A 17507-nucleotide genomic window follows, 5' to 3' on the forward strand; every position below is an offset into this window, starting at 1 on the left:
GCACCATCATTTATATGGCAGGTGCCAAGGATTCATCTGTAGGGTCCCCCAGAAAAGACACCTGGCCAGTCCTAGTCTTCAGCAGGACTTAGGAAAGGGAAACAGTTCGTGCTTATCAGAGATGGTGCCACCTTTTCCACTGTGGGCTCGGCCAGCACTCCTAGCACTGTGGTGGTCAGGAGAAGAGATGCTGAACAGGCCATGCTGTTTTCAGGATGAGAAGCCCTCATCCACATGCATCTCCTTAGAGTGAATATGGTGCGGTGTCAAGGAGAGGGTTCCGGTTTGCACTCACTGCTGTTTCTGCCTCTGCAGGAGATGAGTGTGGGCTACGCCAACGGGATCCGGGTGATGAGCATGACCCACACAGGGGAGCCCGGCTTCATGCTGTACATCCCCATCGAGGTGAGGGTTCCTGGGGTCCTGGCCGGGACTCGGGATGGGCTGGGCTGGCTGGGCTGTGGGAATCAAGGTAGGCTGTATGCAAGAGGTTTCATAAAACTACACTGGTGAGTGCTGTCTGACAAGTTCTCACACACTGCATTGGTATTTTGTTTCCATAATGTCAGGGAGATTATCATGCAGGTGCAGGCATATTCAGGGGGAGTTATTAGTGCCCCTGTGAAGACCACAGAGGGACACCGTCCTCCGTCTTGGTTTTTCTACTCAGCAGCGCCTAGAGACTGTTGTGCATGTGCACCTGAGGAGCAAGAGCGTCCCATTTTTGCATTTTCTCTGTGGTGCTGGGGACTGAACCAGGGCCTCACTCCTGCTAGACAAGTGCTTACTGCTGAGCTATTTCCAGCCCTTCTTCTTACAGTATTGCATCTTAGGGTGGAATCATAATTTACTCAGCCAGTCTTTTTTCTTTTTCTGGTAGTGGGCATCAAACTTAGGACCTTGCACTTGTCAGGCAGGTGCTGTACTGCTAAGCTACAGCCCCGGCTCTACCCCACCGTTTTGTGTAATAGACATTTTGGTGTTTCTAGTCTTTGGCTATTATAGCAGATTCTGTGGTGTGGAAGCATCTTTTTTCTTTGTTGCATAAACCCACAGTTGTCAGCCTTCAGGCCCTTGCTAGTCTGTTAGGTGTGAAACAATGTTTAATTTCCCTTACAAGCAAGGCTGTGCGACTTTTCAGAGCCCTTCTCTAGCCAGCAAGGCCTGATGTGGTCTGCGCTTGTCTTCCACCTTGTTGCTTCTCTGCCTCTTTGTTTTCTGCTGGCCTTGGAACATGCTAGATGCCTTCTGCCTGCCTCTGAATTCTTTGCTGTCCTTTGGCCTGTCCTTCCCCAGACAGACACTCCTAAGGGGACAGTGTCTCCTGCATCGGGTCTTACTTGCATGTTATCTTTCATTAAGACCTTATTTCAAATTATAGCACCCCTCCTCTTCCCTGGGCTCCTGCCCAGTCTTTGATGGTACTCAGGGCTCCTGCCCGTTGTCTTTTGTGGTACTCAGGGTTGAACCCAAGGGCACTCTAGAGCTGATCTGTGTCCTCACCCCTTTTGAGACAGGGTCTCACTGAATTGTGCAGCCTGGTCTGAAACTTGTGATCCTCCTGCCTTAGCCTCTCAAGTAGCTGCAGTTATAGGTATACACTATGCCTGGCTTTCCTTCCTTTTTACTTTTTTTGGTAGCATTTAGCACTGTCTAGTAAAATACATTTTACTTATTTTGTTCATCACATCACTTTATACTGTTAACTTTAATATCCCCATCATCTGAGTGTTGGCACTTAGAAAGTACTCAGTAAATGTACTACCATGCCTGGCTCAGAGCCACACTTGTTTTTGAGTCTATATGTTTTGATATTTAGTACTTATCTTGCATTTATATTGGAAAATTCTGGAAAAGAACAATTCCTGTTTTCACTCATGAACTTTTAAAAAAATGAAACAGCAAAAAGTGTTGTGTGATGGTGTATCCCTATAATCTCAGCCACTAGGAGGCTGAGGCAGCAATATCAAGGTCAGCCTGGACAGGTCAGTGGGACTGTCACAAAAACCCAGTTTGTAATTTTTGGATTGTGTTACTTCTATGTGTATGTGTTCTGTGTATGTGGTACTGGGGATTGAACTCGGGGACTTCACACTGAACTCTATCCTCAGATTTTGCTTTCTTTAATTTTATTTTTTTAAAAAAACAAAACAATACAGGAATAAAACAACCGAAATAATATAGGATTTCAAAAAAATAACAGTAAGACAGCTTTTATTTTTTGAGACAAGGTCTGCCTTAAGTTGCCTAGGCTGAGTTTAAACCTGGGATCCTCCTGCCTCATCCTACCACAGTGCTGGGATTATAGATGTTTACTATCATGCGCAGCTGAAAATGGAGTCTTTTGGTGTACTGGATCTTGTAGTCAAACATGTGCTGTGTCATTTCTTGCACTTTTCAAATTATTCGGTGACTTTTCAGAGGTATTTTGAAGTCTTCATTAAAGTTTATTCAGTTAGCCAGGTGTGATGGCACACACCTGTAATCCTAGCACTTGAAGGCTGAGGCAGGAGGATCATTGCAAGTTCAAGACCAGCCTGGGCTATAAGGGAGCGCAAGGCCAGCCAGAACTGCATAGTTAGACCCTGTCTCCAAAAACACAAAAGGGTATTCAATACTTCGTTACTGCAAACAGAGAAGGATGTCTTTGTTCCAAGAGATTCTGTGTGATGTTAGCCTGTTTCTTATGCAATGGTACTGTTGATAGTCTTTATGTTTAGGTGAGTCTCTGAGATTTGTAGGCTTCAGCCTCATCATATGTGACCAGTAATCATGGTTCTTCTAAGATGTGGCTTGTCAGGTGTGGTGTGTGCTCACGTCTGTAGTTACGTATGAGAGCTTGGGTTTTTGCAGCTTGGGCCAGTGCGTGTGGCTCTAGCACAAGTTGGGCATTGGAGCAAGAGAATAAAGCTAGAACTGGGTGGGGACTGAGGTCACCTGAGTGGGTTTTTCAGAAGGTTAACAAGTTGCTGATTATGTGGTAACTGCTGTATACTGAAATCACCTTAGGGAAGTGGAAGGTTAGGATCCTGCTTTGGTGATGCCTGTGGCCAAAGTTGGGGGACCCCAGCTCATTACTCCTGGCTCTAGGCCCAGCTCCAGGATGAGCCGCCCAGGGTTCTATGTACCTCTGCTTGTTGGCTTAGGAGGGCCTCTTGCCACTGAGCTCTCCTCTCTCCTCCCTCCAGTACGCGCTGCATGTGTACAACGAAGTGATGAACGTGGGACAGAAGTACGGAATCCGGAATGCTGGGTATTACGCCCTCCGCAGCCTCCGGATTGAGAAGTTCTTTGCCTTCTGGGGCCAGGATCTAAACACGCTCACCACACCTCTGGAGTGTGGACGAGAGTCTCGGGTGAAGCTGGAGAAGGTACTGTGTTCACCCAGCTGCATTCCAGCAAAAATGTGGCTCTGGGACGGGAGGGAGGGTGATGGGCGGGCGGTGGCACTGAAGGGCAGTGTGTAGCAGGATGCAGGACACAGGACACCGGCCAGGGCTCCTGGCCTCTGAGGGGCAACACTTGGCCAGCCAGGAGTTGCTTCTGGTTTAGTAGTAACATGCCACAGGGATTGGCACAAATGCGTTATCTTACAGTCAGCTCCTTTTTTTGTAAGTGGATGAATGCTGTTTAGAAATGCACAGTGGCAGAGTTCTGTGGGCAAAGAGTGGGCGTCCTTTCCCTGCTGCTTGCGCTGACCAGGTGCTGTCTGCACAGCGCAGCACAGCATCTTGCCAGTTCCTCATGAGAACACGAAACCTGTAGTACTCTTCACCAGCCATTGCATGTCACTGTTTTTCTGTGATATTACAGCAAAAACTCATTTTGGAAAATAGGAAAAATAGAAAAAACTGTTATACCCAGCCAGGTAATCACTGTTAGTTTGCTCATTTCTTATACACAGACATTTATAAATATGTAAGCACTGATACAGACCTGCATGGATTTTTTGGCTGGGATAACACAAACATCTTTAGCCGGGTATGGTGGTACATAACTATGATCCCAGCTACTTGGAAGGCTGAGACTGGAGAACCACTTGAGCTCAGGGATTTGAGGTTAGCCAGGACAACATAGTGAGACTACATCTCAAAAGAGAAAAAAAAAAAAAAGCAATTCTAAAAATTCTGGCAAGTAGTTTTTTCTTTTGGGGGGTGGTACTGAGAATCAAACTTGCAACCTTGCGCTTGCCAAGCAGTTGCTTATGCTGCTGAGCTATATCCCCAGCTCTTCTAGCAACTATTTTTGTTTTCTCTAAATATTGTTCTATGTGGTCTTTATTGACATCTGTTTATCAAATTGAAAAAATTAGGAAAAAAGCCAGATTGGTAGTGCAAAGCTGTAGTCCCAGCACTCTGGGAAGCTCAGACTGGAGAATTGCAAGTTCAAGCCCAGCCTGAGCAACTGAGCAAAACCGTGTCTTAAAAAGCATAAAAACGGTTAAGGAAAGCTCAGTGCAGAGACTGTGATACTGCAATACCAAAACAAAGCAATGTACCCAGCTCTCAGATGGGGGTTCAAAGCCATCTGTGGGCAGCCAGCCAGCAGGACCGTGGGGAGGGCTTCCCTGGTCTCAGCTGCTCCTGTCTCCTAGGGCTTGGACTTCATGGGCCGGGATGCCCTGCTGCTGCAGAAGCAGAACGGGGTGTACAAGCGCTTCACCATGTTCATCCTGGAGGACCACGACACGGACCTGGACCTCTGGCCATGGTGGGGGGAGCCCATTTACCGCAATGGCCAGTATGTCGGCCAGACTACCAGCAGTGCCTACAGCTACAGCCTGGAGCGCCACGTGTGCCTAGGCTTTGTGCACAACTTTTCCGAGGACACCGGAGAGGAACAGGTGGTCACAGCAGATTTTATCAACCGGGGAGAATATGAGATTGACATTGCCGGCTGCCGGTTCCAGGCCAAGGCCAAGCTCTACCCTATCGCCTCCCTCTTTACGCACAAGCGCAGAAAGGAAGACGTGGAGCTGAGTGACTTGCATGGGAAGTAACGCCAGGCCCAATACCACATCTCCGTCATCTCACCTGAGGAGCACCACCGTGAGAGCAGCCCTTCCCTGAATTGCTCTTCCTCACATTTCTTAGCTCCTTGCTATGATTTTGAACTTGACCTGCTTTTCAACTTTTGCAGCCTTTGCCTCCCATCCATGCCTTGCTCCGATTCCCGTGGTGGCAGGAAGTGTACCCAAAAGGGAGGACAGATGCAAGCTCCCCTGTGGAACTGTCAGGGTTGTTTCACAGCAAGGCCGGCAGTGCTAGCTAGGCCGGCAGGGAAGTCATCTCCCTGGGCTGCAGTTCCTCAGAGAGGCCTGCATGTGTGACACAGCCCCGGGAACAGCTTGTGCCTTTTAGCCAGGCAGATCCCTGTCCTGTCCCTTTGCATTGTGGGCTGGCACCCCATACCTCTAGCGAGAGGATGATCATCTACCTCACCAAGGGGAGGTGGCACATGGACACTGTCTTGTCCACAGGGGAGCCAAGCAGTTGCCTGCACCATCCTCATCTGCCCCCTGGAGCCAGTCCCATACCTTCGGGCCAGGGTGCCCAGCCCACCTGGGATTTTCTTCATCTCTTGCTCATCTCTGTAATGAGGTGGTTTTTTGTTTTCTAGTTGCATAAGCAAGTTTGCCAGTGTTGGGAAAACCACATTACCTTGTTATCTTTCATGTTGCTTTTCGCAGCAGAAAAAAGTATGTCAAAAAGTACTGCAAAAAGTATGTCACCATCAGTGCTGGGTTCTCTGCTGTGACAACAGCGCTGCTTTCCTTCCTGCTGTTCAAAGGTCAGTCATCTTTCTCGATTATCTCATGTGACGTGGCCTCCCCTCTGCCCTCTGCCTTCAGCTCACAAACCCAGCATGTTTCCTCCCCTGTAGTACAGGCAGGGGATGGTCAGGGCGGCCAGAGTGAGTGAGTAAAGCTTGGAACTTTACGACCCTGGCATGGAAACAACACAGCCACACAGAGATGTTCTAGTGTTGTGAGTGCAGCGGCTGAGTTTGTGAGGTAGAGGGCCACTTTGTCCGCTAGCCATCCCCAGGCCCTGCTCACTCAGGAGGAGTAGTGTCTGTTTCTTCCTGGAAAAGCCTGGTCACAGACTGAGCTATCCAGCCCAACACTTCATTTCCCCTTGTATATAAACTGCCCTAATCTGTTGGGGTTTTATTATTAGTGTAAAAGAAAAAAAAACCCTGAGAAATCCTCATTCAGCTATGGTCTTCATTGTCATGGTATCTTGGGGAGTGTTGGTGTTGTTAAACCTGTAGAAATATCAAAGATTGTTTCATGAGAGTAGCTTTAACATTCCCAGGTGTCTGCCTCATCTGGCACTGCTGTAGGCCACGTCCCTGACTGGCTCCTCCCAGACATCTTGTTTCCCCAGCTGCCCTGCCTCATGGTTAGTGACTCTTCAGCGTCCATCGATGCATGGGGATCTCAGCTGATTTGTTACAGAAGAGCGGGTAGAACTCCATCTGGGGGCTTTGATGTTTTGGAGCACATGTGCATTTCACTTGCTGAGACCTGCTGCTTCTAGGCAACCAGGAGAGTGCTGAGCAGGCAGCAACAGCCAGGAAGGACCTGGCAGAGGGTGAGCTCTGGGCCAGCTGCATGCAGGGGACAGACGGAAGAGGATGGTGTCAAGTTCCAGGTAGTCACACGCTTTCACATAGGTTTGCACCTCTCCAAATCTGCTTTGTAAACGAGATTTTATTTGGAATTAAATCCAAAAGAAACTGATTTATGCACAGACATTACAACTGTGGCAATAAATATGTGCTTTAACTATTATGTAGAAGTGTCACCGTTCCTAAGTTCCAAACTGAAAAAGTAAAAGCCACCTCAATGTATTATGCACAAAGAAGTGTCACAGAAGTATATTCAAGGTATACTAACGATTGTATCTTTTTGTACTTGTTAATCTCTAGCTAATTACTGTTCTGTTCATTAGCCGTACTAAGTAGGAATGTGTGATACTGTTTTGAAAATCATGAAACTTTCTTCTACTCTAGAGCTAGAAGCGCTGGCCTCCTGTGGCTAATGTTAATCCCCCCACACATAGTGTTTGTCTTGTAGAGAGGGCAGAGGAGGGCCTAGCGCTCAGCCCTGTGCTTTTAAAAACCTCCATAAATAGGGGTCATTCTCTGACTCCTATTCAAGGTGACCTTCTGGGCTATCACTTGTTACCGAGTGCCCTGGACTGTAAAGATTTCGCTTTGGCACTTTATAGGCACCTCTGGTCTCCTCCCTTGGAAGGACAGAGCTTTCCCCAGCTTGCAGTACCTTGTGCACACACTAGCAGGGAAGCCGGCTGGCCCTGATGGGAGCACTGCGAACAGATTCTTCCTCCCCGACTCCCACCCCGGCAGGTGCCCACTACTGAAGGCAGATGCTGCAGCTCCCTGGGCTGCTGCTGAGATGCAACAGATCTGGAGGATGCTGGCAGTTATAAGGACAGATAAACACAACATCCTCGCATGTGTCATCCAATCTCTCAGACACTGAGGCCATAGAAGCTCACCCTGTGAGACAACATACCAGTGTGAGTCAAGGAATTTGGGGCTTTAGGTAGCTGGGTACTCTTTTTCTCTGAAACTGTCGGCGAAGCACTGCACATTCTGTTCATTTGCCAGCAAAGTTTCCTAGATGATCTTTTTGAACCTAGAAACAGTATGGTGGCCTTAAACCACTAAGACTCATTTCCCAGGAGGTGTTCTGCAGTGTTGCCATGGCCCTTTGACTTGGGCTTGTGGAGCAAGCCTGCCCCTCCGTTACGCTGCTATGGTGGTGACAACAGCCCTAATTCAGAGTGCTTCGGATGCTTTAAGAGCTAAAAAGGGACAACAACCTACTGCTTAGATCACTTATTTGAGCTCTTTTAACCATATGTAATAGCACTATTTCCCATGCTGCTCCAGAAGTCCCTGTACCCCTAAATATGGGAGAGTCCAATCAGGCCAGGGATCATTTAGCTCCATGCTAAATCCCAGCTTCAGTGTGACCTCAAGAGCTGCCACCAGGTAGTGTGGGCTCCCTGGGATGTCTTTCCTGGACACACAGGAATCTTACCTGTTCTTTTTCTTTCCTAGGCTGTTTCCAAGAAAGTAATTAAAACATGAGAAATAAGTCCCCCGCTCTCAGTCCACTGCCCTGCTTTACAGGTACTAAAAGTGGCAGCACAGAGCAAGTGGTAGGTGTGTTCTTAAGAGATGCTCACAGCCTTGACAGTCGTCTCTGTACACCCAGTCAGTGACTTACGGCATCTGAATGTGTCTTCACCCTCCTCGAGGGACCCAACACATGAGGGAACCTCAGTAGCCTCCAGTCGCAGCGAGTCCTGGGAGACCGTGTCCTGCAGAGCACTCATAGTGGGCTGCTTTCAGGGCTGAGCTACTGGTTTGTGTCTGTGGCTTTGATGCTCCTTGGCCAGGGCCCTCTCTAGTATCTGTGGCAGCTCTGATCACCACGGGGCACCACTGCAGAGCCACTTCAGTTTCCCTTCTGCACCCACCCCCGAGTGCTGCTACAAGCACAGCAGCACGCAGCACGGGCACGTTTTCCTGTGCTGGACTTAATGGCAAGCACCCAGGTTCAGGAGGAACAGTCAAGCTGTAGCACACACCTGGGCTCTAGGGAAGCAGCGAGCCAGGGTCTGCTGGGCTCCACCTGAAGGTGCTGAATTGTGAGCCCTCTTGTTCACGTCACCACACTGCCCACCACTGTGGTCTTTCATCACTGCCACTGCGGTTTTTCACAAAAACTGAGTATTTTTTACATCTCTGCCTTCTTTGTTCACTCAGTATCATGGTTGTTTCTTGTATGAGTCTTCTCCAAGCAGAGAGCATCTGTTGCAGAACTATGCATCATTTCTTCATGGGCCATTTTTCTCATGACAGACAAAATGTTTTTAATCCTTTGTGAACGCTGCCTTGTTCTTTTGTCTGTAAAGGACAGAAACTACTAGGAGAAAGGAGGATATTTTTAGTATCTACTCAAAAATCTTATGTCCGCATTTCTTTTGCACATGAAGACTGCGGCTCGGAGCACCTTGTCTGACTCCAGTTCTATCTCGTGCCTTACGCCCCAGAGCCACAGTGCTGGGTGAGGGCGAAGGACGGGAAGCGCGCTGCGGCCCGGGGGGTGAAGCTCTGCAGCTGTGTGCAGGCCACATTCTTCTCTGCCCGAATCGTGGGGTGCACAAACCCACCACTGTAAGGACTGTGAAGTCCAGTGACGACATCTAGAGTGAGCCCCTCTGCGTTCTAGGTCATCCTGAACACCTGCAGCCACCTGGGTAAATGGGGTCTTTTCCCAGGAGCCCGGCTGACTGGATGCACATGGTGGTGGAGTGCTTCTGCCCTCCTCGAACATACGTGACACTGTACTATATTTCTAGCTGGCTGGCTTTCAATGAGATTTTCATGTTACTAGGTATGAACATGAATAAACATTTTAATTTCCCTTGTCACACCACCTGTGGAATGTCCTTCATCTGCCCTAACTTGGTTCAGTGTATCTGCCATCACACAGGATAAATACCATCCATTTGTACCTGCAATACAAGAGTGTAAGAAAGACTTTGGAAATGGAGGTAAGGATGCAGCCTGGCTCTGACTCCATCTTTTGCTGGCATGGCTGGGGTGAGCACACCTCCCTCACACAGCTACTGGTGCTGTCACTGCACCTGATGTCCATTCCCCTGCTGAGTCACAGCAAGCACCTGGCACTTCGCACATCACCCTTGTGCTGGTGTGGAAAGCATGTGTGCATTCTTGCTCATGAGGGAGAGAACTCTGTCCAAGAAGCAGGCAGTACCTTTCCCATCCCTGGCGTCCACACACAGGTTTAGTCACAGGGTTTTCTGTTTATTGCACTGCTACACGGGAGAATCCCAGGGGACCTACTCTCACGGATTTCCTTACTTACACTGCACGCCATTGCCACAGGCCACACAATGAAGGTCAGGGAGCTGACTGCCTCTCTGTCACTACTGCACTTTGTCCCGAGGCACAGGATAATATGACTTAAACCCGATACCATGTGACTAAAATCCTAATGGACAAATGCCCTGCTGTCCCTGCTCAACAAGGCACAAGAAGCCATACCTATCCACATACAGAGCTCTGGTACTGCGACCCTGATAATGAAGTGACCACTGGTGGCCCCCAGCCTTTCGGTCAGCGGGACACACTGTGGAGGGAAATGGCTGCCCAAAAGGCCCAGATGTGCAGGGCCCCTGGCGAACATTTTCAGCAACCATCTGTGACATTAACATAGCATGCACACAAGGAACGGGGCTCAAAGACCCAAGAAGAATGAGGTAAAAAATCCAACATCTAGAAGGAAGCCATTGTGAAGATGTAACTTGAAAGAAGAGGGGGAAAAAAAAGAGTGGTTATTTGGTGGGGGAAGAGGTTGAGGGGGTCCCAGAAAGAGGCTAACAGTGCGGCAGCGTGAAGCCTGTCGGCTCCCTCATCAACCTGAGGGAAGTGACACAGCGCTGGTTTCTATGGGCGGGGAGCACGTGGCCATCGCTGTGAACTCCCCTCCCCTCCCCTACGTTAGCCATGAGGGCACTAACACATTATCATTAGTTTCCTGAAACAAACTGATTTGATATAAAATGGGCTCCTAGTTAAGATAGTTAATATGGCCCAATGTAAACAGAGATGGGGCATTCAAGGATTACAATTATCAACCTTTATAATGGGGTGACAGCCGGGTGTGGAGGTGCACATCTGTAAGCCCTGTCTTTGGGGCTGAGGAAGAAGGATCACTGTGAGTTCAAGGCCAACCTGGGCGACCTAATGCCACCCTGCCTGGAGCAAAAGGGAATGGCATGACTAATTCTCTGATAGTCCACCTTTGTCTGTTCGTTAACAAGAAGCCAACCACATTCAGACCCCCTTATGATGGATTACTTCCTACTGACGGCACCCCAGGCCTGACACTCAATGTTATTAAAATTATTCTGATCCAGTTTGGACCTGGTAAAGATGCACTCACAGGCTGCGGCCTGACTCAGTGCCTTCCCAGCACCTCTGCAGTTGGCCTGCACTGCTGAGGGCCACCACCCGCTTCCAGCCACCGGTGGGGCTCTCCACGGCTTGGTCACACAACAGAGATCTAGCTCCAAGAGCCTAGGTACGACAAACACTACACAGGACAAGTCCTCTCCCAAGGACATTCATTGGACACACGAAATAAGGACATTTAAGTTGAGGGTTTCTTAGTATGTACTTTTGAGTTCTGGAAGCAATGCTTCCCATCCTCATTTATATTTTTATAATGCCTCCAGGACCTAGACCACACATGATGCCCATGAGGTGTTCTGTACCTACTAAAGCGACAGGACTGAGCAGGCAGACTGGCACACAACTGTAACTATTCTGGGAGGCTGCGGCAGAAGATCTGAAGTTTGAGTCCAGGTTACTCCCCTTAACAAAACCCAGTCTCAAAACTAACAACAACAAAAAAATCATACTGGACTCTTCCATATCTCTGATAAGTTCCAAATATTAGTTTAAATCAGCAATGGTGAACTTTCTGGAGCTTTTAATGGTAAACAACTGGTTGCAGCATGAGGACCACAGGTTCACCACACTGGATTACTTGAAAGACAGTGACATACTTAAACGCAAGGTTCCCAACTTCCTTACTTGGACCCTTACTAATAAATTTTTTATCTTCACCTCACCTCGAAAAGGACAGAAGCCAGATTAAGAGCACACACACTCCTGGGATTCATTACTCACAGATTCACCTACAACCCAGGCAACTGTTCACCTGTTCAGGACCCAACCAAAACTTGTACCCAAGCCAGGGACAGTGGCACACTCCTGTAATTTCAGCATTATGAGAGGCTGATGCAGAAGGATCTTATATTTGAGCGTGTCTGAAAGTTCACTGCACAATTTTAAGATATCACATAGTTTCACTTGCGTGAATAACTCAAAGTATAAAATACAAAACAAAAGGTAATACAAATGAGGAGGGGATCCAGAAATGCAGCAAGGGGAACAGAGAAAGGGAAATACAAAGCATCAAGATAAATTAAGTACAGGTACCTATTTCCCAAGATAAATGTAAATATGTACTGCAAATGTACCAAAGATGGGGCAGGAAACTCAGTGTGAAGACCCTGGGTTCAGGCTCCAGTGCTCAGCTGGAAACGAAGTCACGAGTGGAAAGAACCACGAAAAAACGTGTTGACCTTGTACTCATCATGATCTCCAAGGAACTGAAGAGGTGCTGGCAGAGGGCAGACAGCTTAAAATAAACAAGGAAGGAAAGGGAGGCACCAGGCTCCTCCCACAGGTTTGACAGCAAAGGAGGGAAAAGCAGGAAAGAAGACAGCAAGATGCCAGACTCAAAGAACCACAGTGGCCTCTGGTTTACAAAGAATTTATGTTCTGTTTTAATTTCTTGAAACTGTGTAGTGTTTACTGAGTAAAATAACTTCCGCTAAACCATCTTTGGACCAGGGTTCATGCTGCTCAGATCTGCTTACACCAAGCCCTGCAAGCACTAACGTCCTGAACATCAGCATTAGCAACAGGTGGGATGCTGGTTACACGAAGACCGGGTGAGTGTAGGTAAATTAACTCACTTCCTGCACAGGCAGCACAGCCAGCCACCGCAGAGTCCTGCTTTTTTGGGAGGATCCCTGGTACCGATAAAAAGGAAAAAGACAAAAATTAAAAAAAAAAAATACTCTGGAAAACAAAGGGAGGAGGGTCACAATTTCAGCCCACCCTGGCCAACCTCAAAACTTAAGACCCTCTCTGAAAAAATAGGAAGTACTGTTGGGGCGGTGGTGCTCGCCTGTGATCTCAGCTCTCTGGAGGCCAAAACAGAAACACTAGGTTCACCACTAGTTTGACTCCAGCCTGACCTCAGAGCCAGCTGAACGAGGTCTAAAGTGCACAGGGAGACTATTTAAAAACAAAAACAAACCCCTAAAATCATAAAAAATTGCAAGGGCTGGAGATGTACATCAATCAGTGTGAACACCTCGGTAAAATCAACAGATTTCCAGGATCCAGCAGGCCTGGAGTGCTGTATTTTATAGTGAGTGCGGCATATCAAAACAGTCAATAAAAACTAACACAACCCCTACCACGGTGAAGACGGAGCCTGGAACAGTCTCCTCACCACACTTCCCCCACAGACCTCCCTCTGCAGCTGCTTCTCTGCGCGCACTTAACCGGCCTGAACTGACTCAAACCCCAGTGGCAAGCACAACAGTCCCAAAGTGTCACACGTTATAGAAGAAAGCCCACTGCCCGGCCCAGACCTTGCCAGCTGATTTCTTCCGCCCGCCTCTGCCGCAGTCTAAGAGTTGGCAGAGCTCGATTGCACCTCATGTTCCTGAGCGGGAAAACAAGTTTCCCTGCAGAGACCCACGGCCCGGCCAGCCAAGCAGCGAGGGCGCAGGCCTGGGACACGCGCGGGTCGCCGAGGACCAACAACTTTCAGAACCGAGTCCTGGCGCCAGCAGGTCCTTGCCCGAGCAGAAGCGACAGAACCGACCGGCCACGGGAACAGTGGGACATCACGGCCAGAAGACAGCATAAAGCGAGGACGCCTAGGGTCTGGGACGCCCAGGCCGCGGGACACGGAGGCCACACGGCCCCGCAGCTGGCTCCTTATCTCCCGTGCCGCGGACGCCCCGCTCAGCGACACCCTGGCAGGAGCGAGGCAAACACCACAGCCGTAGGGGGTCGTCGCGGACCGGACCGGAAAAGGGCTCACAGGACATGAGAAAGACGCGGCAGGAGGAAATAAAAGTTCCGCGAGCCCCGGGACAGCGACCTTCCGCGCTTTACGGCCGGGCAAGGGTACGGCGAACGGGCCAGCGCGCACGCGCTGACGTCAGGCGCGGCCCGCCCCCGCCACGTGAGCTTGTTTGGGTCTCGCGAGGCCCCGCCCCCGGGCACTGGGCCTCGGTTGGCACCTGGTGGTTTAGAGGGTGGCGTGGGGACCTTGCTCCCTCGAGTCCGCGCCCGACCTTACTCCTGCTGCTTCCCCGCTGGCCGTGGCTCGGAGCCTTCGACGGCGCCCGGACAAGTCGCCTCCCGGTGGCGCAGCTGTCTTCTTCGAGGGCTGTCAGAGCCGCCAACGGAAGTGTTGGCCGCCTTTCCCGCGCTCCGAAGCCGGCCCTCTCGGCGCGAACCGCAGAACCGGGGAGCACACGCAGCTGCATTCCCTGCACCGCGGCCAGGCCATCTCTCAGGGCTCCTTCCTGAAAAGGACCTCGTCGAATGGAGACGGCACCACTGCACCTGGGCCGTGCTCGCCAGGTCCCATTCCCTGGATCCAGCCCATCTTACCACACACGCCGCCGATCATGAGTGTTATTGATGGCTGCCTGTGCCCGGGGACTCTGCCAGGTGGTGGGTACAGCAGAGCACGGGGAAGTGAGGCTCCCTAAGAAAGTGACAGGAAAGCCCCAGAGAGCCCAGGGTACTCACTGACCAGCAAAAACTTCCCCTACCACCCGATGACCTCTGGCTGCCAGAGGACTCAAATCCTGCTCCCTACTCTTCTGATCTGTAAAAGTAAACGGTGAGTGGGTCCCCTGCTAGGTGGATATGTTACCCGAAGTTTGCATCCTGCCTGTCCAAAAAAAAAAAGAGGCTGGCCCAGAACAGACGTTCCTGGGGGAACCTTTCCTGATACTCAAATGTGGCAGTTTCCAAAGAAAAAGTTCCAGGTTTTCTCCATGAGCCACCCAGCTCAAACCGTTTCTGGGCATATGAGTGTGGGGGAAACCTAGGGGTCCACAGGGCCTCTGGAGGAAATGAGTTGATATGCAATGTTCATTCCATGTGGTTTCAGTGCATAGAGTACAAAAGTACTGCTAGAGCTCAACTGCCTCCCCACATCAGAATTCCTGGTTCGCTCTCTCTTTTTTTTTTTTTTTCTTTAAACTTTGTATCAGTACCAAGGATCAAACTCAGGACTGCCTGCTTGCAAGGCAGGTGCTTATGCTGCTGAGCTAAATCCCCAGCCCCACATTCCTGGTTCTCTAAAATGCTACTTCCAAAGCCTTTTGCATTTCAGTGATGACCTTGTCCTTTACAGTTGCCCATCCCCCAGGTATAAACATATTCAAGAGAACTGAGTGTTTTTAAGGTTCTTTTGGCTTCTCTTTTTTCCATTAAGTTTCAGGGTTGTTTCTTGAGTGATTCTGATTTCTGTGTGGTGAGCACACCTCAAAGGATCACACACTTGAATGGGTAATTTTTCTTGTGAGTTTTGGATGCATTTAATGTTTCTCTTTTACAAATATCTTCTCCTTCCTTGCTTTTCTCTCAGAGAGAGAGAGAGATGCTAGGAAAAAGAAATATTTGCAGCATCTGTTTCCACAATCATATGCTAGGATCCCCTTTGCACATGAGGAAGTACAGTTTGGAGCGCCATTCTCAAAGTCTGGGACTAGTCCCTTGTAGGCTAGGATGTCAGGTGGTAGATATGGAAAGGAAGCATGATGACAAAAAGAAAGTCAGCTGGAGTGTGAGTTGCCTTCCCTCCACATGGCCTCGCATTCCTCAGGACAGAGGGTGTGGGTAGAAAGTCGGGCAGCTCCTGCCAGTGAGGGCTTTTCTAGCAGCAGAAAATGCCCCCTCAGCCAGTCCGTTGCCCAGGTAGCAGTTCCTGTTGTAAATTCCTGTTATTTTCCTGGAAAGGGCTGGTTGCTATGATGCATATTGCAAGAACCAATCAAAGCCAGCCAAGAACTCTATCTCTGTATGTCCTCTTTCAACTACATAAAAATCTTCCTCTTGGAGCCTTCAGGGCCTGATATTTTTTGGGGGCTGATCCTGAACAGTGCCTGTGGACTTCAAAGATCTGTCTCCAAATCCTGGTTGTCGCTTCCATGTTTCTGTTGCCGTAGCACTGGGATGTGTAAAATGCCACTGTAATGATGATAATGTCCTGTAATTCATTTGTGTTTGTAAGCGTGTAGTTCTGTTGAAGCCCTCTCTGTTCCTATGCAGGTCATCCTAAAGGCACTCTAGGCACTTGACTATTTGAGATCCTTGCTCAAGAGCAGAAGTGTTTTGACAGAGTAATCGAGCATTTCAATTCTCTGAAAATTCAGGATTATGCACTATATTTCAAGGGGTTCTGGAGATGGTGGCTTGTTGAGTAGCAGAGTAGAGATTTTTTCTGAGAAAAACAACTCAGACTCTAGAATTTAACACCATAGACAGAACTAGACAAAAGGATAAGGATTCTCATGGCCCAGGAAGAAACTGAGGAAAAAGAAAAAGAAAAAAAAGGAAGGAAAAATGTGGACTAAAGGCTGGAACCAGATGCTTTCACTGGGGGCGGTCCCACGCTGTGCTGGGTGCACCTTGGAATCAGAGGACTCATGGTCCACTGAAGTTCCAGCTGTCGGAGTTGGAAGTTGGTGAGCCCAGGGCCCTTGGTGGGTGGATGCGGCACAACGGAGAATGCAACCAACATGGAGAGCTGCATTAACCTGTGAGGAGTGCTAGGAATTGGGTCCCACGGAGGGGGTGGTGACCATCTGGACAGCATATTGGAGTTGGGCAGGAAGGACCTGAACCCGGAACTGCAGTGGTGTCAGTCAGCAACCCCAAAGAGGACTGGTGGGATCTGCTTGGGCTGGGTCATGCCCCTGGTCAGAACCCAATAGCCAGGGACGAAACTGTCCCGAACCTGTGACATCCACACAACACAGACTAACATGCTGAGGACACTCACCTGTTGACTTTCAAAACTTGAAGATAGATTTGCAATATGTGATTGTGAAAGAAGAGATCTCTTAAAAATCACAGGGAAGGGGCTGGGATTTAGCTCAGCAGCATAAGCGCCTGCCTTGCAAGTGTGTGGTCATGAGTTCAATCCCTGGTACCGATAAAAAGAAAAAAGACAAAAAAAAAAAAAAAAAAAAAAAAAAAAAGGAACCAGGAAGTAACAATACAAAGGCTAGAAGAAGACAAGAGGATCTATAACTTATAAAAAATGTGAGTGAAGAAGCAGGAGTTAACACAAATGAATTACAAAGGCTATTCACAGAAATAATTAAGGAAAACTTCCCAAGCATAGGAAAAGGAAATATTCAGATAAATGAGGCATAGAGAACTCCAACCAGCTACATCCAAAACAGAGCTACACCCAGATATATAATAATCAAGATCCCAGAAACTCATCACAAGAACAGAATATTAAAAGGGGTCAGAGAAAAGAAACAGATCATCTATAAAGATCAAAATCAAGACAGAGATTCATCACAAGAACAGAATATTAAAAGGGGTCAGAGAAAACAAATATCATCTATAAAGGAAAACCCATCAAAATCACAACAGACTTCTCAACACAAACTATCAAATCAAGAGCTTAGATTGAAATATTCCAAGCGCTGAAAGAAAACCTCCAACCCAGATTGATGCACCCTGAAAAACTGTCTCTCAAAATTAATGGAGAAACAAGATGTTTCCATGACAGAGAAGAACTGTGGGAATTTGTG

At 48.7% G+C, this 17507-nt stretch overlaps 1 protein-coding gene across 1 annotated transcript in view; it reads left to right on the forward strand.

The window, feature by feature from the left end:
* Pdpr (pyruvate dehydrogenase phosphatase regulatory subunit) overlaps positions 1–9473 on the forward strand; it is a 44864-nt gene extending 35391 nt beyond the window's left edge. The window contains exons 16-18 of the mRNA XM_023565961.2: positions 316–405; positions 3189–3371; positions 4595–9473. Of these exons, the coding sequence (XP_023421729.2) occupies positions 316–405; positions 3189–3371; positions 4595–4999 (678 nt within the window). The 3' untranslated portion in view covers positions 5000–9473. The remainder of the gene's footprint in view (positions 1–315; positions 406–3188; positions 3372–4594) is intronic.
* Positions 9474–17507: the final 8034 nt, after the last annotated feature.

The sequence above is a fragment of the Cavia porcellus genome, unplaced genomic scaffold (assembly GCF_034190915.1).
Source record: "Cavia porcellus strain 051 isolate PalLab524CR breed Dunkin Hartley unplaced genomic scaffold, mCavPor4.1 scaffold_4, whole genome shotgun sequence".
Lineage (NCBI taxonomy): Eukaryota > Metazoa > Chordata > Mammalia > Rodentia > Caviidae > Cavia > Cavia porcellus.